The 23,548-nt window shown below is 40.5% G+C and overlaps 1 protein-coding gene across 1 annotated transcript in view; it reads left to right on the plus strand.

Moving 5' to 3' along the window:
• The window catches only part of Znf407 (zinc finger protein 407), a 368,981-nt gene that overhangs the window by 216,613 nt on the left and 128,820 nt on the right, over positions 1 to 23,548 (plus strand). Inside the window, 2 exon segments of the mRNA XM_048363049.1 lie at positions 247 to 330; positions 9,350 to 9,470. Coding sequence (XP_048219006.1) covers positions 247 to 330; positions 9,350 to 9,470 — 205 coding nt within the window.

A 23,548-nucleotide genomic window follows, 5' to 3' on the forward strand; every position in this document is an offset into this window, starting at 1 on the left:
GTTGTTCAAAACCATTCCATCGATAATAAAGCTAATTTTTATGGGTCTGACAAGTATGTAATTATGTTCAGTGGTGCTTTTCAGATTTTATCACAGTCAATAAACCGCAGTGGTAATTTCATTCCCATTTGACATATTTACATGGAAACATTTGATTGGAGGAATTAGTAACCCTGAAAGCCTTGATAGATATGTTTTAATGATCTGTGACCTCCACCGTCCCTCATCTGTTTATTGTTGCAACAGGCGAGAAGTCGTTTCTGTGTGACCTCTGCGGCTTTGCCGGTGGGACCAGGCATGCCCTCACCAAGCACCGCCGGCAGCACACAGGTCAGTACTCCATCCAAGTCCCGACTCTTCTCTGCAGAGAGCAGGGCAAGGCCTCTTCACAGTCCCGCCGCCACACTGGGGCTCCTCAATTACTCTTCCGCTTACTGAACGCCTTACGTTATCTAGCTAGAAAGTTCTGTACTCCCTGAGTACACAGATTTCATAAAAAGCTAACTTGTCTACTTTTACTTATTTAAAAATGGAAATGCTTGTGTTTGAGGGCTCAAGTATTCCTAGTAAATTCATGTCAGGTCGGTAACCAAACCACTCTGGCTCTGGAAGGTTGTGTAAATGAGGCGTTCTCTTCTTGTGTGTCTGGGGGACAGCCTTCGCCTCAGGGGATGGACTGGGAGCCCTCAGTGGGTCTCCTCCACCCCGCTGGGAGCCTCCGCCCACTGCCTCCTCAGCTGCCCACACTGTCTCTGGCGCCCTCTCTCCGGTCTTGCTCTCTGCCTGCCTGCCTGCCTTCCTGCCCGCCTGCCCGCCCATCCCTGTCAGTCATTCTGTGGGTCGATTTGGTCCAAACTTAGTGCTAGTTACTTCTGCTTTTAAGAATGATTAGCAACAAAGAAACAGCATGAGATATAATTGTAGACATTGAAACGATGTGCTAATTCCACAGAATAGACATCTGTCTTAGAGAATATAAAAATGTACAGTTATGAGCACTTATCAAATCTTGTTTCATATGTAATCAAATCTGCGATCGAATAGATGTTACATATGATTATTTACGTAATTCTCAACTCTGTGTGCGTAAGATGGTCAGGGAAATTGTCCATTGTAATTGTTAGTAGAACCTTATTTTATTATCAGATCTTTCCTGGATAAGTCATTCAGTAACACAATTCATGCCTAAATTTTATACTTTTCTTTGTGTACTGTGAGAATGGTTGAATTTTCCAGGCACACTCCACATGGTGTGAAATTAAAGTGCATAAATAAAACATGTTACTTGTGGTACAGTGCGATTCTGAATTGCTGTGTTATACAGGTACGGGCAGCTTCTGTACCCAAGATGCCATTTGGGGAGGTAAATGAAAATGAATGGCATCTTACCCCATGATCTTAGGTGTGCTCGGTTCAGATTTCCATGCGGCTTACAAGCCGTTGATTGAGTGGAAATTTTCAGTGTCTAACCATGTTGGAAATATAAACTTCAGACTATTAAGAGTCATTGCAAGCTTGGAGAAGCCCCCGGTGCACCTACGGTTGGAGTCCCCGACTTAGAGGCCCAGTACAGGTGACGGGAGGGCACAGATTTTGCACAAGCCTGGGCAGAGTGTGCAGAAACAGAGTGCTCGTTAGGGCTTTTGCTCATGACGTTCTCACCTTATTGGCATTCAAAGTGTTATGATTTATACGCCATTATCGTGCACCTGGTCCCATCTGGCGTGGCCCCCGGGGACCGCAGCCTCTCCTCTGTGCCCCTCTCCCGTGGCAGCGCCTCTCTTCGCCCGCAGTGGAATCATCACGCTGCGGTCACAGGCGTTCCCCGTGATGGATCGATCAGGAAGCCTGCATCGAGCTGGCACAACTTTATATTTTATGTCAGGTCCAGAGGCTCCTTATTACTTTGCTATTAACTTTATACCATATAGGACAATGTCTCACAGACAGAGGTATTTGTCTTTTTGGCATTTATCTGCCTCTGTGGCACAAATCAAACATGATTCTTTAATACCAAAGTCAGTTCTTAAGACTGTCGGCTTCAACAAAACAGCTCAGTACAACTCGGTCTAGGCACTTAGCTTTTATACTGGATTTGAAATGTTTGAGCAACACACAACTTTTCGCCCCAAGGTTGGACCTGAACAGTACATTTGAAATCTATATTTCTCACATGTCTTCCTCTTTGACATGGTTTACCTTTTTACCACAGAGTGTCCAGGCAAATTACAATCCCGCTGGAAAGGGATAGGTTTCCAAAGTGTTCCAAATGGCGTAAATAATTCCCTACTGCAATACAGACTGTCTAGGGGGCTGACACAAAACATCTTCCATTCTGAGATTTACTTTTATCACCTGTCAGAGACCCTTGATTCAAGGGCACGAGAGCCAATCCTCATGTGCTGTTCAAGAGTCCTGGCCAGCTTAATAACCACCAGCTCACCCTAAGGAATGCAAAGTGTGATTTCCAGGAGATGTGGTCAGCCAGTCTGACAGATGGTTGATGCACAAAAGGACAGAATACTGTGGCAACATGCTATTCTAGTGTCCTGGCTCTGTCTGTCCTTTACTTTCTATCACGGTACCCGAGGTGTGTAGTATTTCTCCATGCCTGTCTGGGACACGGTTTATATTTGAAAAGCAACAGTCTAAAATGGGAAGTATTGTTATGTAAGGGAAAATTGGAAAGAACAGAATTTGTTCCTAGGTATTTTGTTGTTGTTGTTTTTTGTTTAGAGGCACACTCTATTGCCCAGGTTGGTCTTGAACGTGTAGGTTCTGTTGATCTTCCCACCTCGGCTTCCAGAGTAGCTGTGACTACAGGAGTGTACCTCTGCCGCTGGCATTGTTCTCTTTTGAATAGCTTCTGTCCCCGCAACTGCGCATAGGTGATGGTGATGGAGTAGGAACCATCTCAATTCTGCTTATGCCTCTGGCTTTACAGGGACAAAACATCGAGAAGCAGTAATCTATTTATTTAGTAGTCTGTGAAAAAACTTCATCACAGGTTATACATCTCTTTGTAGAGCCCTTTCTAATTTCCAATTATTAGCAAAATGAAATTCTTACTTTCTGTTTTTAAATTTTCACTCAGTCTTCACAGTGTAGAAGTTGGGTTGTTACACTTAACCAGCAAGAAATTCTGTCCATATTCTGCATCTGCATTGTGTTTTCCTGAAGAAATTACTCATGAGTGACGTTAAAAGTATCAAATTAAATATTAGAGCAATAGCACTACTGCCTACTGTATGCAGATTTGAATAAAGTCTAGTTTCCAAAAATTGCCTTGGCATTCTTATCAAGAGCTCAGGTGGATGGTACATTTTCTTTACCGTGGTATTTTACGTAGCATGCTGTTTTTGCTCTAGTGTGTTTTCCCCTTTTGTTTTTGTATATAATTCAAAATTATACACTTTAGTCTGTAGTATGATTAAACTCAATGAAATGGTAATCTATAATTTATACAACATAGTATAAGCTTGATGTGAAAACTTCCAATTATTACATTTATAAGGAATATAAAAGATCTTGTTCTTTCAGTATGTTGTTTTTAAATTTAAATTACTTAAAAAAGGTTTAAGTGAAATAACTTACATTGACCACATTTTAAGAGAGCTTATGTTAAATTTCCAAACCAAGAATATTGAGTTTCAAGATCTTAATCTTTATAATTTATGCCACTGACTTAGGCAGTGGAGTTCATAATGTTATGCCCTCTTTACTTTCTCTGCTGAATCTGTCAAAATGGGTTCTTGGGATTTCCACCCACTTCAAAGCAGAGTAGTCATGAGTTATATACTAACACATTTTACAAACCGGGTAAATGGAATACTGTGAGTTTGCACAATGAAGAAAATATTGTCAATTTATTTATTATCATATTATGTTCAAAGTGGAATGTTTACATTAATAATTTGAACTCTTTATTGTATGGCTATCATAATCTTGACAGTATTTTCTTGCTCTAAAGATGGACAGATGGACCTGTGGACTAGAATGAAATCCCTAAGTAGACTTCTGCATATATTTGTCATTTTTTTTTCAAACTAGGTTTCAAACAAGGTTTATTCAGATAAATATAAGAAAGACACGTGATTCTCTAATTAGAAACCTCACAACGCTGCTGAGACCACTGCCTTGTGCATGGATTAGTAGAATTGAACGGTTAAGATTTCATGTCTTTCTACATTTATCCCTGAAAGCCTTTCTTTTTAAATAAACTTGACAGGTTGATTTAAGAGTTTAGGTAAAAATGTAAAGGTCTGATAGCCAAAAAAGCTTGGCAATATAGAGCATGTACATATTTGTAGGACTTAGGCTATAGGACCTCAAGACTTCCTGCAAAGCTGTAGTCATCACATTCTGGTGTTGTAGTCTACGCAGACAGGTACTTCAGTGGGACAAACCAGATTATGGAAGCAGAAATATGCATACTTGGCCAATTGGCTTTTTTGTGCCTGCATCCTGGTACCGGTGCTTGAACTCAGGGCTTTTGTGTCCTTGCTTGGCTTTATTGCTCATAGCTGGTGCTTTACAACTTGAGCTATACCTCCAATCTTGAAATTTTCTACTTAAGAGGAGGTGGAGCTTTATAGATTTTTCTTCTCAGCTTTGCTAGGAATGCCCATGCTCCAGGTCTCATCCTCCTGAGTAGGTAGGTTTACAAGCCTGAGCCCCCAGCACCCTCTGCAAATTGATTTTTCACTATGGAATCAATACACTTTAGCCTTTGCAACATATAATATTAGAACAATCAGATACTCATATGCAGTTAAAAATAACTTTGACCCATATTTCATGCTGTGTACAAACTTGATTCGGTGATCATAATCTAAATGTCAGATTTGAAGCTATGTAAATTGTAGAAGAAAGCAAATGAGAAAATTTTTATGACCTTGGATATGTATCCAAAGATTTCTTGATTATAATATCAACATCACAGAAAGAAAAAGTACTTGAAATATTAGTAAACTGAACACTTTGTAAAGTAATAATTAATGCCTTTCAAGAATTGCCAAAAAAAGTACCCCCTGTGGTCACTGTATATGACTTTGGTACACTGGATATTGTATATATGCTTATCTGAACTAGGGAAGGTGTAACAAGACAAGAAATGTACTCACTACCTTATTATGTAACTGTACCCCCTCTGTACATCACCTTGTCAATAAAACTTAATTAAAGAAAAAAAAGAATTGCCAAAAAGAAAATGAAAACACAAATCACAGACTAGGCAAAACTATGTTCAAATCACAAATCTCATGAAGGATTTGTATCTAGAATGTTACATATATTAAAAAAAATTCAAAACAAAATTCTGAAGAAACAACTAATTAAAACAGGCTTGAAAAGTTTGAGCAGATACTTTACAAAAAATAAAGAGGTATGACCAGTAAGTATATAAAGAAATCCTTAATATTTAGAAATTCAGATTTGAAGCAAATTTTCTTCAAGATGTAGAGCAACTGGAATATTCACAGCTGGTGAGAATACAAAATGGGCAAGCATTTGGCTTATATATGATGATTTATAGCAAAATTATTTATTGTGCTAGCCAAAAATGAAAACAACTCCAATGTCCTCAATGAATAAATGGAAAAGCAAACTTTGATACAGTCTGGTAATAAATACTATTCAGCAAGTAAAGCAAATGAAGTAATTTATGCTCTTACCCATGCACATGAGTCACAAATAACTATGCTGGAGAAAGAGGCTGGGCAGGAAAGAGTAAGTAGTATATGGTTCTACTGTGTAAATTCCTAGGAAATTAACTGAGAGTAACAGAAAGCAGATGTGTGGTGGTAGCTTGGGAAGGAACGGCCAGGTTTGGGCACAGGAATCCTTGATTGGTTATACTTATTCATTATCTGTAGTGCAGTGTTAGTTAAATCAACAACAAAACCTATGCTATACTATAACTATAGAAAGGTTTTATGTTTTAATTATACCTCCTTGAAGCTGTTTAAGTGTTTAATATGGCCTGCTATGTTTAGTCTAGACAGATACATCAAATTACTGGAATAATACGTGTTCTTTTTCTTCTTTACAGAAGAAAAAGACATTGTTGTGTAGTTAAATTACTGTACATTGAACTTTGTGAACAAAGATGGCTCTTAAAATGAGCGTAACATTTTCCTATATGTTTTCTTTATATATGTGTTCATTTATCTATTTCTATAATGTAGAGTTTCCTTTGGTTGAAATATTTTCCTCTAGTCTTCTGCAGTGAGAACATCAGATATTGTTCCTCAGAGTTAATCCTGATTTCATGGTCGTCATGAGTTTTTGTGTGTCATCCGGTCCACCTGAGTTGTCCTCCGCAGTTTAAGTTTCTTGGCTAGAGGGCTTGAAGTGGAAAACAAAGAGTTACTAAGATGAAAGTGATAACTTGATTGGGGTTTGGAAGGTGGGGTTTATCTTAAGAACTGATGTCTGAAAGAAACAACAGTTTTTGAACTGTTATTTTCTCTGTTTTGTATGTGTTTTTTTCCTTTGTTAAAGAATAAGTCAGATAGAACTTTTTCTTGATGGAACCTACTAAATGCTGTCTTAGGTCCTGCTCACTAACTGTGCAAACCGGTGGTGTTTTGCTGTATGCCAGCTGCTCATCTTTTTCTTGGCCCTCAGCTCAGGAGGAGGGTCGGTTGTGTGCACTCCAGTTATCCACGCTTAGGAAGTGCGGTCATACTGGCGATGGGAGCAGATCGGCACCCAGCGCTCTCCTAAGTGCGCATGTTCTGTGTATTCTTTGTCCTCTTAATCCTCACAATTACCCTGCATCTTGTTGGTATGGTCCTTTTGGTCTTTCTCAAGACATCTGACAGGTAACGAGAGAGACACGGCCAGACCAGGAGTGGAAGCGACGCCCCTCTGGCTTCACGCAGCCACTCCACTTGCTTCGATGAGATAAGACGCCATCCCAGAAGATGCGTCCCATTACAGGTCACCACCGCGGTGGGGAGGGCCAGGGACGTAGCCATGAGAGGACGCAGCACCGACTTGTACACAGGACCGGGGTGCTCGGGAGGCAGCTTGCTGTAGAACACGCTGATGCGAAGATATTTGATTCGTTACTTTTATTTTTTTTAAAGAAAATCAGTATATGTTGCACGGCCATAAAACCCCCCAAGAGAAGTGATGAGTAGAATTAGAGAGGATAGAAAAAATAATCCATCCAGTATGTTAAGTTTGTGAGGAAAATTATTAGGCAGAATCTTAGTCTCTGTTAAATGCCTGGGGTAGGAAGGAAAGGACTAAGGTTTTTCTCTCCCTCACCACTGACTTGTGGAAATGCAGTGTGATTCCTGTATAATCTTGTTTTCTTGTAGCTACATTTACCAAACAAACAAACAACCAAAAAAAGAAGGTAACAGATAAATGTGAAATCAGTTGTAACATTATTAATAACCCTTTATTATTTTTATACAAAGTTTTTGAAATTTGTCTGTTTTCTACCTTTGACATATCCTATTTCCTAGGATAAATTTGCATTCAGAGTACATAATCTATATTTAGGTTTGATAAGACTTGCCATTCTAAGTGTACATTCACATCCCTAAGCTGTTGTAGCCATATTTAAACATGTTTCAATAGCTGAGTTGAGTATCTATTTTTAAATTTAAATTTGCACTAATAAAATTTAAATAGCCATATTTTACATTCTTGCCAGCCCAAGGAGGTAGAACTAGAAACTGGGAATTCTTGTGATTTTAAACATATAGGAGATACCTGCACTGCTTTCAATAGGCAAGATCTGGAACCAGCCCAAGTGCCCAGCAAACATAACTGGATAATGCGTGGTACATACATAACATCAGAATATTGTTCCACCATCAACAAAATTATGTCATTTGCAGATCAGTGGTTGTTACTGGAGATCATCAAGCGAATGAGTTAAGCCAAGCTAAGAAAGACAAGCAGTGCATGTTTGCACTCATATGTGGGTCTCCCTCCCCCGACCTTTACCAGCACCCAGGAAGGGGGGAAAGCTGGTTCTGATGGGGCACTATACCATAGGAGTATATTCTTAGATAAGAAGTATGAACATAGCACAGGGAAACATACCAACACCTGTTACAAAGGAGGAGAGAGGTACAAGGGTGTCTAACAGAAATAGAGATGAGTCACTATGATCAAAGTGTGTACTCATTGTAAACATGATGAAAAAACCCTTTGTGCGCTTTATGTTACTGACAAGAAGAAAACTGCCACATAAAAACTAAAACAGAAAAGCAACTGGTAAATTGTGTGTGTGTGTGTGCTCGCATGTGCCCGCGTGCACACACACACGGGCACATGTGTGTTTCAGGGAGGGGTGCGTATGGAGAAGAACAAGAGGAATTTGAGGAGCTGGGCTTCACTTTGTTAGGAACAGCAGCTCTGCTGCCCTGGTCCCGGGGCCCTGTCTGCACAGGGCTGCTGTGCTCTTGAGGTTTGACTGCTTTGTTACAGGTTTGAGTGTTTGCTCTTATTTGCCTCTTTCCTTGTTGTTGTTTACTGCTGAGGTTTTAATGCTGATTCTCCTACTTGATAGGCTGCCACTCTACATCTGGAGACATAATCCCTTTCCCTTTTTTCTTTATACTTAAGGTTAGTAATTTAGTAAATTTTAAAGTCTATATTCAAAGTACACCTCTGTGGTATGTTTTGCCAGAATTTTAAATGCACTTTTTGCTTTTTCTGATGGCTTTGATAGCTTGCAGCAGCATCATATCAGATACAGTGTGAATCCATACCTACAATTTAGAACAAGACACACCTCACCTGTGTGCTATATACCTTGCTTATATTCTAATACAGAAAAAATGAATTTTTTTCTAAATTTCTGTCTCTGACAATAAACACTCAAGTATCCCAATTGTGTGGGCCCATGGAATGATATTCTGTATACTTACAAAAATCAGCTTCTCTTCTCTTCTCTTCTCTTCTCTTCTCTTCTCTTCTCTTCTCTTCTCTTCTCTACTCTTCTCTTCTCCTCTTTCCTTTCCTTTTCCTTTCTCTTCTTTTCTTTTTTCTTTTTTGTTGTTTGTTTTCCAGTCCTGGGGCTTTAACTCTGGGCCTGGGCACTCTCCTTGGACTCCTTTTGCTCAAAGCCAGCTCTCTGCTACTTGAGCCACAGCAGCACTTCCTGCTTTCTCTGTGATTAATTGGAGATAAGAGTCTCACGAACTTTCCTGGCTGAGCTAGCTTCGAACAGTGATGCTCAGATCTCAGCCTCCTGGATCTCTAGGATTCCTGGTGTATGTCACTGGCACCCGGATGGAAATCAGTTTCTTTACAGACTGTCAACGCTTGGCTTTGTCCCCATACCCAGCCGTTATTATTCACGTACATTTTTGTTGTGTTCCAGGAGAAAAACCTTTCAAATGCGATGAGTGTAACTTCGCCTCCACCACCCAGTCCCACCTGACGCGGCACAAGCGAGTGCACACCGGAGAGAAGCCATACAGATGCCCCTGGTGCGATTACAGGTAACGAGCCAGACTGGCACCCCCAGGCCACCAGGACCTTGACAGTTTCCCTAATGAGCGTGAGTTAGCATACTTGAGCACATGACTGCATGCTGGGTCTTGGTTGTTCATGCCTGTATTCCCAGCTGCTCGGATGTCAGAGATCCACAGAATTCTATAGCTCGAGGCTGTCCTGTGGAGAAGAGTCAGCCATGGGGCAGAGGAGTGGATCAAGTGGTAGAATACCTGCCTTGCAAGCACAAGGCCCTCAGTTCAGACTTCAGTATCACCAAACATAGGCTTAATTCTGGCGTGCGTGTGCGTGTGTGTGTGTGTGTGTGTGTGTGCGCGCGCGCTAATCACTATAAAAATTACTTTGCTGGGCACTGGTGGCCACACCTGTCATCCTAGCTACTCAAGTGGCTGAGATCTGAGGATTGTGGTTCAAAGCCAGCCTGGACAAGAAAGTCTGTGAGACTCTTTATCTTGAGTTAACCACGGTCAGGCCTGAAGTGGACTTTTGGTTCAACTGGTAGAGTGCTGGCAGCCCTGAGCACCTAAGCCTCAGAGTCAGTGTTTAGGCCCTGAGCTTAAGACCCAGGATGGCACGGAAAAGAAAAAAGAAAAGTAAAAAGCCTTCGAAAAAGCTGCTTGGTGGTGTGGCTCACGCGGTAGAGCTCCATCTAAACCACACACATCCACACACACACACACATCCACACACACACACACACACACACACACACTGTTTTGCTTTGTTTTTTGTTTTTTTCTTTTAGTCACTGGGCTTGAATTCCGGGCCTAGGCACTTTGCTCAAGGCTCACACTCTATTGCTTTGAGCCACAGATCCACTTCCAGTTTCCTGGTGGTTACTTGGAGATAAGTGTCTCATGGACTTACCTGCCCAGGCTGGCTTTGAACTGTGATCCTCTGATCTCAGCCTCCTGAATAGCTAAGATTACAGGTGTGAGCCACCAGTGCTTGGCTGTATATAAACTTGAGAGCTTATTTTGGTACCTAATTTAAATAATTTTCTTAAAATATTTATATTTTAGAGCAGTTTTTTTTTCAGTAAAATGAGCAGTTGGTATAGATTCTGCAGACAACCCCTCCTCTGTATATGCGAGTCCTTTAACGAGAACTTTAAGATTTCCTTGTGAGTGGTGCATGTCTTCTGGCTTTGAACAGATTTATAATGGTGTCTGTCCCCCATCCTAGTATCATACACAGTTTTGTGAACTGTAAATACGGAATTCATTGCATTTTCATTGTTGTTTCATCTTGGCAGTACTGGGGTTTGAAATCATGGTCTTGTTTTGGTACACAGCTAAGTTTCCTGGCCATCTCCCCATCTGCTTTAGTTATTTTTGGATATAGTTTCATCTTTTTATCCAGGACTGGCCTTAGACAGTGATCTCCCTGCCTGTGCCTGCTATGTGTCTGGGATTATAGGTGGGAGCCACCACTCCTGTGTTATTTGTTCAACTGGGCTCACACTACCTTTTTGTCCATAGTGTTCTTGACCTTCAGTCCTACCATCTCCACCTGCTGTGTAGCCGGGCTTACGGCTGTGAGTCACTGGGTCTGGCTTTGTTTTTATCATCTTGCTATATCATTCTCTTCTTTTTTTCCACCCGACTTTCCAGTGTTGAGTTTCATTGCTCTAAGTTGAAAGTCAGTAGGCAATTTGTTATCCAGCATATGTACAGTATCTTGTTTACCGTGAGTGAAATGCTCACGGAGGGGGAGAATGAAGAGTACTTCGTCCTTAAAGGGATTAGCGCAGAAGCCGGGACTTGTAAATGGACTCGAGTGAGAGGGGCGCACAGACGCCCTTGAGCCAGCCGAGGTCCTGGCGCCAAGTGCCTGTGGGACTTGTGCGGTCATGCTCTTCCTCAGTCCCACCCCTGGCCACCCTCCGGGCTGTGAGGAGAGGTGGTGGCAGGGAGGATGGCACGCAGAGCTCCTCGCAGGCCCGCACCTGCCTGGAGCTCTCCTGTGTCTGGGAGCCGGGACGCACCTGGAGGCTGGGTCCCCGAGGAGCTCGCCTGCCACTGTCAGGGCGCCGGCTGGAGCACAGCCGAGGACCTCACTGGGGCTGGCACACCGACTGCGGAGACGGGCGTCCATTTCCACTGAATAGGGCAGCGTGTCCGTTCAACACGGGGCCTTCTGTACAAATCACACCGTGCTCTCGTGCTCCAATGCGTGTGGTCAGTGCACTCGACAAATACACGGCCATAATCGCTGTTACCGGCCGCATGTGAGAGGTCATTGACTAGTATAGAGATATTACAGATCTATTGCATTCATTATTTGTTTACTTATTCAACATTTTATGGATTCTCTTCATATAAAACTATTGGTATTTCTTGGAAATTTGGGTAAATGGTGAACCAATTAGAAGCAGACATAGAAATTTTAAAATGCTAATAATATGGGTTCTGCAAAAATTAAACATTATCAAATGTTCTTTCCCTTATTACAGAGAACACCATAATTGCCTTCCCCTCTAAAACAAAAAAGGCAATTAGAAAGTTATAAACAGCTCCTTTAATTATTACTCTCACTGTGTAGGATTATATGCATTTTAGTCTGTAGCCTATATATGTTTTTATCTATCTGTATCTATCTATCTATCTATCTATCTATCTATCTATCTATCTATCTGTATTGAAGTGTGCACTCAGAGCCTTGTATTTGTTTCCACCCCTGCTTTAGTTTTTTTTTCTTTTTTTGCTGGTCCTGGGGCTATAACTCTGGGCTTGGGGGCACTGTCCCTGAGATCTTATTTGCCCAACGCTAAGCACTCCAGCACTTGAGCCACATAGCCACTTCTGGCTCCCCCCCCTCCCCCCGTGATTAATTGGAGAGAAGGGTCTCATGGACATCCCTGCCCTGGCTGGCTTCAAGCCTTGATCATCCAGTCTTAGCCTCCTGAGTACCTAGGAATACAGACTGGAGCCTCCAATGCCTGGTTCACAACTGGCTTTGTAACTGGTGAAGATAAGGGACTTGCGACCCTCTCGCCCCCTCCTCTCCACCCCACCCTGCTTTTTTTGTGCTGGTCCTGGCATTAACTCAGGGCCCAGGTGCTGTTCTTTAGCACTTGAGCCACAGTTCCACCTCCAGCTTTCTTTGTGCTTGATTGGAAATAAGAGTCTGATGAGCTTTCTCACCTTGGCTGGCTTTAAAAGGTGACCCTCAGAGATTGCGTCCTGAGTCTTACTGTTGCGTATCACTAGTGGGTCTTGTGAACTCTTAGCCTGGGCTGCGCTGGAGTTGTGATGCTCTTGATCTCCACCTCTCCAGTACCTAGATGCTACAGGTTTGGACCATCAAACTGTTCAGCCAAACTGCTGTTTGTATTATTGTATTAAATAAGGGTAAATGCGGAATTCCACATATGAAAGAGATCAAGGAGTGTTTACCAGTTTCAGGTGTATTTCATAGTTACCGTCTGTAATATTTACTCAGTGTACCATTAACAGATAGCATAGTAACACTGTTTTTTTTTTTTTGTTTTGTTTTGGCCAGTCTTGGGGCTTTGACTGGGCCTGAGCACTGTCCCTGGCTTCGTTTTGCTCAAGGCTAGCAGTCTACCACTTGAGGCACAGCGCCACCTCCAGCTTTTTCTATTTACGTGGTGCTGAGGAATCGAGCCCAGGGCTTCATGCATGCATGCTAGGCAACATTCTACCACTAGGCCACATTCCCAGCCTGTAACAGTTTTGACAGCAGTCACAAGGAGTCACAAGGAGTGACTGCTGTTGCTGACTTAGCCTTGACATCGGTTCTTGTTTTCCTGTGGGCTCAACTCACAGCATGAGGAGGCGTGTTGGTGCACAGCCCGCATGAAGTATTCAGCCCCAGCACTCAGTCACTCTGTGGCCTTCATGAAGCGCTTTAGCTTTATTTGTAAAATTTGAGTTACTTGTAGGAACAGCCTAGTTCTGTGATGCTAGGACAGAGCCTTGCATGTGGTACACTCGGGGTCTACTCTCAGCTCTTCAAGTAGCAACTTTAGCATGGCTTCAGGTCTTTATTCCAACTTGCGGTTGTGTTTGACCCATTCAGTGAGTTACTGCGCAGTGTCGGCCTCCTGCAGATCTACTGTGTTACTTATAATAAATATATGCCAAGATGGCGTTTTTTTTGGAGTACCTACAGTTTAATTAAATCAAAAATCAATTTTGGGGCTGGGGATATAGCCTAGTGGCAAGAGTGCCTGCCTCGGATGCACGAGGCCCTAGGTTCGATTCCCCAGCACCACATATACAGAAAACATACAGAAAACGGCCAGAAGCGGCGCTGTGGCAGAGTGCTAGCCTTGAGCGGGAAGAAGCCAGGGACGGTGCTCGGGCCCTGAGTCCAAGGCCCAGGACTGGCCAAAAAAAAAAAAAATCAATTTTGAATTTTTGTTCAAACACTTTACAGTTTCCCAGTGCCTAGTTTGAAAAACGGCTCTCATGCATTGACTGTGTTACCTGCACACTTCAAGTGACACTGATCCCTAATACTCAAATGGACTACGTTTTTGACACGAACACCATTTTCACCTTTTAACTTGAAAATATTTGCTTCTAATTCTCGTTTCATATCCATGATTTTTAAAAGCACATTTCTGGAATTTTTTATTAGGGTGTGTTTTTCTTTCAATAGTACAGAGGCGTGATTTGTCTTTTTCCCTGATCCTACATTGCTTTGATACACTTGTGACTCAGGTACGCAGTGTATCTCCTTGTTTTGACAGTTGATTGTGTTTATGGCTTAGGCTCAGGTCATAGACCTTTTCCCCATGCTGGCTGTCTCCTTAAATAGCAACCCTTCTGTAGAGTGGTGCTGAGAGCCCGCGGGACCCCGGCCAGGCTGCCCCTGTGCGGTGAACTGCAGTCAGGAGCTCATGCTCTGCGTGTGTATCGCCACCGGCCTGTGAGTTAGTGCTTGAGACACTTCCACCCACTGCTGCCCACCAAATCTTGTTCTTGTAAAAGTGTCATTTTTCTCTTTCTTTCCACTTCTGAATAATTTTATTATTGCCGAAAATAAATAAAGTATACCTCTTCTCTTCGTTTACGAGGTTTATTCTTCTGGGTATTTGGGGTTCGTTTGCTGTTATGAGGGAACAAAATGCAAGCTAGCCGCAGCAAAGAGCTTTCAAACATAATAATTGTTCTGAAGTTAGGCACTGTGGATAAAATGTGGAAATTAGAGCATACACCTTTTTTTGGGCAAATGAGGACACAAGATTTTAAAATGAATATCATAGTGATTTCAAAAGATTGTTCTGTTGTGGGAAGGCAGAATGACCACGATCCCATAAGGTACCTGACGGGAACAAGGTGCCATACCTTTCCACAAGGAAAACTTGAGCCGGAACATTTGCCGAAGGTAGTCACAGCAAAATGAAACTCTGGGCATGTCTGCCCACCAGTTATTTTTATATAACATTTCATTCTTTAAAATATTTATTTTGTATGTTTCCTATAAATGGTTCCATTTGCTTAGTACAAGTAGAAAAAAAAACTTATTTCTGCAGAGAATTCCTAAATCTCATTATTATCATTTATTTTCAGGTAAATTTGTTTTATAAGAAATTGAAATAGCATCTAAATTTCATTTGAAAATACATTTCTCAATTTATAGATTGAACATTAGTGCAGAAAAACTAGTAGTTATAATTGTTCATGAAAAATGTGAATGTAGATTTGTTTACAAAAGAATTGTGTAATTGGTCTATTGAACTTAGGGCCATTTTTCAAGTTTGCATTATTAATTTAGGCAATGACATCTCATTCTATTTAGATGTAAACATGAACCTTTTCCCTTAGCTTTTCCTGTCTAGAATATCTAAATTTCGAATCCATTACAAATCTGTATATTCCATTATTCCTCCATAACTTTTTTCTTCATATTGTAATTTCCAAGCCTAAGTTTAGGCTCAATCTATTCTGTTTTACCATATCATTTGTGCAACTGATTTTCTAGTTGAACACTACATTAAAACAAACCTATGCTCTTTCCTTTTGTTGTGTATGCTCACCTCTATATGAATTAGAGGTCAAAACTGAGCATGTGTACTGGAACGTATGTGGTAGTCGGTGTCCTTCCTCAGGGTAAAATGTGTTCTTCCTTGTAGAATTGGTTAATGTCAATCTGCCTGATTGTCTCATCACATGGGCCTATATAGGAAAAGAAAATAAATTTTACTTAAGTGGTGACATTGGGCTTTTCTTATGTATGAAACTTACCTTCCTGTTGCATGCCTTTGCTTTTTCTTAGGCGTTAGTGGGGAAATACACTGAGTTTGTAAATATAAGCCATGAAAAAACACCATATATAGCTATATTCAAAGCATCGAGGACAAGCCTATAAACCATTATAAAATGGTGTCTTGTAAAACTGAAATTCCAACCCAGCCTCTGGTGGCTTTTTTGCTTCCTTGTTGTATTTATATTACTGAACTTGAGATAGCTTCTGTTCCTTAAGATGAGTTTTACCTGTTGTTGTTTTTTTCTCAAATTCATAATTTTCTTAATACGTCTTATATGACCTCTTTAAATATTTTATACTCTGTTCCTTTTTCACTATTTTTATTTTATATTCACTGCTAGAAAATAGTCTCAAATAGAAATATTTAATCTCCTGGAGCTGAGGAATAAAGTCTTCAATAGCCACCCTAAATTAAAAATCTACTCTATAGTTTTGCTGGTCCTAAGAAATGTATTCTGAGATTTTTTCCCCCTACTTGATAGCTAATTAGTTCTCAGACATTGATTTTTTATAGAAGTCACTAGCTGATTAATTTTTTTAACTCAAGAGGCTTTTCCTTTCTATTTTGCAGGAGGGAGAATTTCTTAACTTAGGGCATGATATCTCCACTCGAAGTGTGCTTGCCTTTTGCCACATTGCCTACATCCTGTTTATTTATTCATTTTTCCATCTTGGTCTATAATTCTAAGCATTAGATTTACATGTTTTCATATGAGTGGAATGGAATTTTCTGGTGTGTATGTGTGTGTGTGTGTGTATCTTAAAATTTTGTGATAAATACTTTCGATATCTTGTCTGACCCTTGCTTATTACTCAAAACACTTTTAGGGAAATTTTAAGCAACCCTGACCAAAAAGACAGCATTGACGGTCCTGCTTCTGAAAGTCTGCCTTCATTTTCTAAGCAGATATTACTCAAAGATCTCCTTCTTCCTATTGTTTTTGCAGTGCTGGAGATCAAACCCAGGGCATGTTCATGCTATGCAAGTAATCTCTACTAAGTTACTTCTCTGGTCCTTAAAGAGATATTTACATAACATGCCTCGGGCATTCAAAATGTTTTCAGGTCATAGTTGATAATATGTATTTTGATACAATTTCAAGTTCTAATCATTTTATGTCTCCTATGAATAGTTAAGTAATACTGCAAATGTTCTTAGAAACTGTGGCATTAAAAAATCCAATATACGGATGAATTCATTGTTCTGTCTTCATTTGTTTTAGCAGGATCCTAAGCTAGGAAGACATAAACTCCAGAGGGAATAGTGTTCTTCTTTGGATTATCTCTCCAGAGAGTTCCAGCTTTCTTTTGGCTTCCTGTGCACCTCCATCAGTTGTGAGAGGGAAGGCTCTGTGAGAATATACCTTGTTTTTGCCCACAAATAGTAAGACAAAAAGAATGTTTACAGTGGTACATCATATATGCCAATAGGAAGAATGAACAGCATACTATTCAGAAGTAGAAGGATTGGGGTGGGGAGTAAATAGAGATTTGAAATTTCTTAGAATATAGACAGGTTAAAATAATGAAAATGAGAATACCTAGTACTCCTATGGACGTGCCTTGCATTTCATGCCACTTGGTTGTTGCTAAAAGCAAGTTTATCTCAAAGCTATTTTTTGTACCATTTGTATTTTTAAGGTACCATTCAATACTGCATCACTATTTATTCTTCTCAAATCTCAGTTGCTTTATAGTGTATTGTAACTGCTAATCTACTTAATGGAATAAAAAAACCGAATGGACCAGAACTAAAGATCACTCTAAAACCCACACAGCCAGTTATTTCTCACACTTTTTGTAGGATAATAGCTCCCTTCAGATTATGGTGACTTATTTCTTCTGGAAACATGACTGTGTCCCCACCACTTTGTATTGCTTGCTGGTGGGCACCTTGTGCCTTGCTGATTGCTACCTCTGCATACTTCAGCCAGGAGATGGTAGTATCATGGCTGGCTTGGAAAACTTGTTTGGTCATTGCCAAGCATTAATATGGCTTCAAAACTCTCCTAGCATGAGTGCAGGTGATAGTCTAGAGCATTGTACTTTCCTTTACGCAGAATCAAAGTTTCTGGTAAGTAGAGGGGATGGGATTTTCCCCACGACTTTCCTAATAAAATAAGGATGCTGTTCTCATAGCACATCTTTTCATCTTTTCTATAATGGAGCCTGCCAGCGTGTGTGTGTGTGTGTGTGTGTGTGTGTGTGTGTGTGTGTGTGTGTATTTCATCTCGTATCTACTTGTTGCAGCAAAAAAATCCTGAAGTATTTCCTACTTTTCTCTGATGATGTCATCAGTGAATTTTTAAACTTTAATAGTTAAAATAGTTTTAATTGTCTTAGTTTGTTTTCTATTTTTTTGTTTAATATTGCTTTCCTAAACAGTTTATTTTGTTTATACTTTGCTTTGTTGTTTTAAAACACGCAAGCATAGCTGTTAATTTTTGTTTCAGCTAGTATACTATTGCTGATCTAGCACAGGAATTGGTGGCTGGCTTTTAGTTAATATTGATGATTCTGTTCTACAAAAAAAGCTTGATTAAGTAAAAAAAAATCATATCTTTTAAGTAAATAGATTCCTTAGCATTAAAAGTTACCAATTTGTTCCATCTCTTTAAGAAGATAAGTATCTGAGATTCCTCTTTTGTTTATCACTGTAAGTAAGTTTTGTTTGTTGAAGTAGCTAAAACAGGCATTGAGATCACAGATCAATTAGAAGAACCATTTTGAGCACAAAGTGACCATACATTCCCTCTGCTATCTCTTAAAGTAGAATCTAGATAAACATGTTTATTTAACCTGCTGTTGTTTAATCCCAAATCCAGTCATTATGAAAGGACCAAAGCTATCTTTGGGGATGGTCTTTCTACAAGGAATTACTATGGACAGTCCCCTGGGTGGTAGTTAGATATATCTGTATGTATTGTGGTAGAAAGGAAGGCCTTAGAGATGAAAAAAATAGAAAATATTTTTTTGGGCAATAGTGTCTTGCATAATGGTGTATTCCTCAGACACTAGAGCTATTATCACACAACAAAACATTTTACGATGTAACTATCTATATCCTGTGGTTGTTAGAAGCTCATACCATGAAGCTTATTAAGCAAACAGTCTAATCACCAGGGGGCTGGACAGCAGGCACAGGCTAGCCTGTGCCTCACCGGGCGCTGCTCCCGCCAGCCTCGGTGGCGGGTCGGAGGGGAGAGAGCCTGGCAGAACAGAGGGACTCAGACTGCAGAAGTGTTTGCAAAAACTCACTGATCTCATATTCTGAAATATTGCCTCTTCTGGCCCTGTTCCAAATTCATAGAAAATGGAGGAAAGATAGCAAAGAAAAAGTTGGAACACAATGATCATGTAGTCATTTGTATGAGGCAGAGTGAGTCAGAGAAACTTTCTCTAGCCGCATACTTCGGACACCTCAAACTCCCTTTATGGAATAAGATGGTTCTCTTCTTTATAGTAGCATATATTGTGGACATCAGCTTTTCCTTAAGAATTTCTATAAAGGCAGTACTATATCTTTTATAAATTTACACCTTTATTTCATTAAGGGAATGTGGCACAGATTTGGGTTGTTCTACTTACATTATTTTCCTCCTTACTCTGTTATAAGAAATTCTAGAAAAATAACCCTGAACCGTTCTTTTTTTTGTCGTTAAAAAAAATCTTATTACTACAGAGCTACAAGTGAGCTATAATTCAAATAAACTAGGATTTATTATTCCATAACATAATGTGTAACCTGATACTTTTACCTATAGGGAACTTGAACTTAGTATTAATCTTCTCCAAAAATCCTTAGAGTCAACCTATTCTTAATGCCTTTGCTTAATTCTTGGTAAGCAGTAGCAGTCTTCCATTTTATCTCTCACATCAGCTGTGACGCTGGCCATTCTTACCGCTTAGGTTCTGACTGTTTGCCGATGAGCATTTCTAGCTCCCTTCCTCCTTGTGCTTTGTTTCTTCATGGTAAATTACAGCTTTTAGTGCAGATCTGAAACATCATGAAACGAATACTTTTCCCATTGAAAGAAAATGTGGCAAATGTTGAATGCTTACCCTTAAGTAAGGTAATGTATCTCTTAGATTAAAGTGTTTGGGGATTAAATAATACTTGATAATGAAACTTGATAAATTTGCTTTGACCTGAATATCTAAAATCACCTTAATTTTAGATTTTTGTCACTCTCTACTCCCAAATTATTCTTTTGATTTAAACTGTCTTCTCACTCAGCATGGCAGGGTTGTAGGACTCGGGGCATAGTGGGCCACAGGAAGTACCTGGGGGATTTTACCACTGTCCATGCTGCAGAGGCTGAATTTGACTACAAAGGTAGCAGGGCCAGGGATGAAGAATGTGGAGCAGTAAAAATGACAGTGCCAGGTCACTGAATGTCTGCAGACATGGCTCTGAAAGCACACAACAGAAGCTGGGAGATTATTTAAAGGCACAGAAAGACGATAGGACAGATTAAGGCCTACTCCATCTCCAGTCTGGAAAGTACAATGGAAGAACATGCTAACCAGATGAATGAACTATGAGGAGAGGTGGCAGATTTTGTGATCTTTGGTGTGTGGGCCCGGGCTCCTGGGTAAGGGCTGGTGCCGTTTCTTCAGGCAGTGCTAGACTGAATGTTTAGGAAAGTGACACTGAGTGTGGTCTGACAATCACTGTCTTTCAGATACCCACAGGAGACCCAGGTGGACATGTCATTGAACATACAAGTCAGTTTTACTGGAAGGCATTCCTGAACTTGATAATTCTCCTTTAAAGTGTGGAAAACAAGGAAAGCATTGAAGCAATTAACTAGTACTTGAGAGGCTGAGTATTATTTTCAGAGACATGGAAGGGAATTCTGGGAAGAGAATTCTGCAACAAGCAGAGAGAGACCAGGGGTAGAGTGAAATAGGAAACTGTAACCACTGTCACCAGGAGGCTAGGTGCTTTGTGGTAGACCAGTTTTAGTAAGGTTATGCAAAGAGAAAACTAGGTAAGCATGCAGTGGTGAAGAGATGTTCAGTGTGCCTGTTTCCTGGATTTGTAGGGAGCAGCGAAAGCATTGATAATGACCGGGCCAGGGGGCCAGCAGCTGAGAGAACAGGGGTGGTCACACTGGACTTCCTTTCATTCGGTTGCTTCCTGTACAGCCACTCTAACCATGTGTCTACATTCCAGACGCTACAGCTAGCTGCACAACACTACATTTGATTATATTGTGTTTAAAGTTAGGAAAAAGGGAAACTGAGACGGTACAACGGCACTGTGCACAACTCAAATTGGAAGGCCAATTTGATTTAAAGCCAGAGAGTAGCAAGACCCTGGTATTGAAGAGCTGGATGTCGTGGCATGAACCTGCTGTCCTAGGTACCATGAAGGTGTGGGCCTCAGCAGGAAGTGAGACCCTATCGAAGAGCTAGGGAGCAGAAAACAGGCCTGGACATGTGGCTTAGTGGTAAAACTTCAGGGTTTGTAAATAGACAGCCACGAGTCCATGCCACGCCAAAGCAAAGTGAAAAAAGATCCTATTGTCTCATACATGTTTTAAACAGGTTTTTGTTAATGCCCTAGTATTTTTCTAATACCAGTAATAAATCATTACATTACTCAAAGGATACCTACCATTAGTCAATGGAGGAATTTGTGACGATACCTGAACACATATATATTTATAACCTGTTTTGCTTTTACCCACTGTTTTGTTGTTAATTATTTTACAGACTGTGCCTATAATTTTAAGCATAGTTAAGGTTCACAGCAGGATGTTATTACTTACCTACACATAAGTGAACGATCATTCAACCTGCCCTGCTCGCCATCTCCTATCGCTGCCTCTGTGGAAAAGCGCTTGAAGCCTGTTTGCCCAACAAGAATCTCCTTTTACTCACCCTGTATTTGTTTGACTTTTCCCAGGAAATTATCAGAACATTATATTCCCCTTTGACCAGTCCTGAACTTAATGATGTTTTCTGTGTATTCTTGTGCCAAAACTTCTATTAGAAACTGTTTAGATTGATGAGCAGTTTCTTCAAATTGCTGTATTTCTAGAATACATTGCTGTACTAGTGTGTGTCCTACCATGAGACTGTGTTGATGTTGGAGTTAGTGCCCATATAATATGAAAAGCAAAAGCAAATCTATCACTCCTTAGGGCAAGATGGGGTACATGATTTGTTTTCATGACTTAAGGTGTATTATAAGTGCTGAGTGTTGGTGTCAGTTGTATTAAACCACTAAAAAGCAGAAATAGGTCATAGATATTGCTCCACAGTCTGATGTCTTCTGGGTTTCCTTTAGTCCTTTTGAATTCTTGCTGCTTTTATCAGTCCTGTTGCCATAGGGTTGTTAGAGTTCTGGGTTAGATTTGGGTTTAAGGTTGTTTCTCAACTTTGAAAGTCTCTTTCCCTTTGCAAACTGAGGAAATGCTCTCACCATTTCAATGAAGTTCTCATGTTCGTAACGGTGTTTTAGTGAAATGGTGAGGAGGATATTCTCCCTTTCTAGGTGAGCACCGCTTTCTTGAGATGAGACACAAGGAGTCTCAAAAGATACTGCATGTGTCCGTAGTATTGCACCCGAATCAGATGAGGATGCCTGAGAAAAAGGTGGACCGTATCAGCATGAATATATTTTTAATTAAACGTTCCACCAATTAAGTGTTTATCCACGCTCTTTGAAAAATGATGGTATGCATGTAACCATTAAGCAATCTAGATTTACTTGCTGACTTACTCCCGTGTTCTTGCACACAAATGTTTCATTACTTTCCTTCAGTCTCTTCAACACAAGTCTTTTCAAACGTTGTGTCTCTTCTGTAAAAGAGACTCAAAACAGGTTTTGCTTTTATTTTTAAGGTTTTTTTTTCTAGTTTAAAAGTGGAATACATGTTTTCTTTAGCTGTAAAAGCACAATCAAGGCAACATGATAAGTGAGTCAGTGTTGTAAAAGTAAAACTAATTTTGCCTTCACTCACATGAGCTATAGAAGGAGGAAGCTTTATTGTCCCTGGGAAGGTGATAAGGCAGAGTAATTGTATATTATACTGTCCGGGAACATCTGCCTGAAGACGGTTGGAGCAATTCATCTATCATGGGCGATGCAGCATGTTTTGTCTTTCTGCTTTAACCCGTCCCCACTGCTGGCCCACGCGGAGGTTTTGATAGGGACTGCGCCTGGGCCGGGGCTCACATTAATCAGTCCCCTTGTTCAACACTCCAGCTGACATAATTACAACCTGCGCACAGCAGTTATTCAAGTCGAGTCCTTGTCACTCGTGGTGCGAAACTACACAGCTCAGATCCCGGAGGAGATTGCCTTATCACACAGAACAAGGGCTCGCAGGAGCCGAAGAGAATAGAAATGGGAAAATGTCTTCCGGGAGTACTATATATTCCTTTAAAATAAGACATTTGAGAGACTTACAAGGGACAAAGGGAGGCATTGTGTACAGGGACTGAACTGAAACAGTTATTATTTTTAAATGGATTACACGGTGTATTTTTGTAAGAGTGGATGTAGATTATTAGATAAATTCCATGGTGCTCACCACCACTGACTCTTTTGTCTCCCTTTCTTCTCTGCAAAGGTGATCATATCACTTGAAGATTACAGAAGGATCACATACTCCTTGATGTAGGACTCAATTTAATAAAATTAAGAAAGTGTGCATTTTAAATTTAATATTTGGCAGGTATACTCGGGCACAGAGGTAAAGCTGAGGAAGACTCTTTCCAAAGACTTTTTCAATATACATTCTCTATAACTGTGTAGCTTAAATATTTGAGGAGCTAGAAAATAAACTTTATCTCATTTGTCCTGACTCTT

Source organism: Perognathus longimembris, chromosome 15 (assembly GCF_023159225.1).
Source record: "Perognathus longimembris pacificus isolate PPM17 chromosome 15, ASM2315922v1, whole genome shotgun sequence".
NCBI classification, from domain to species: domain Eukaryota; kingdom Metazoa; phylum Chordata; class Mammalia; order Rodentia; family Heteromyidae; genus Perognathus; species Perognathus longimembris.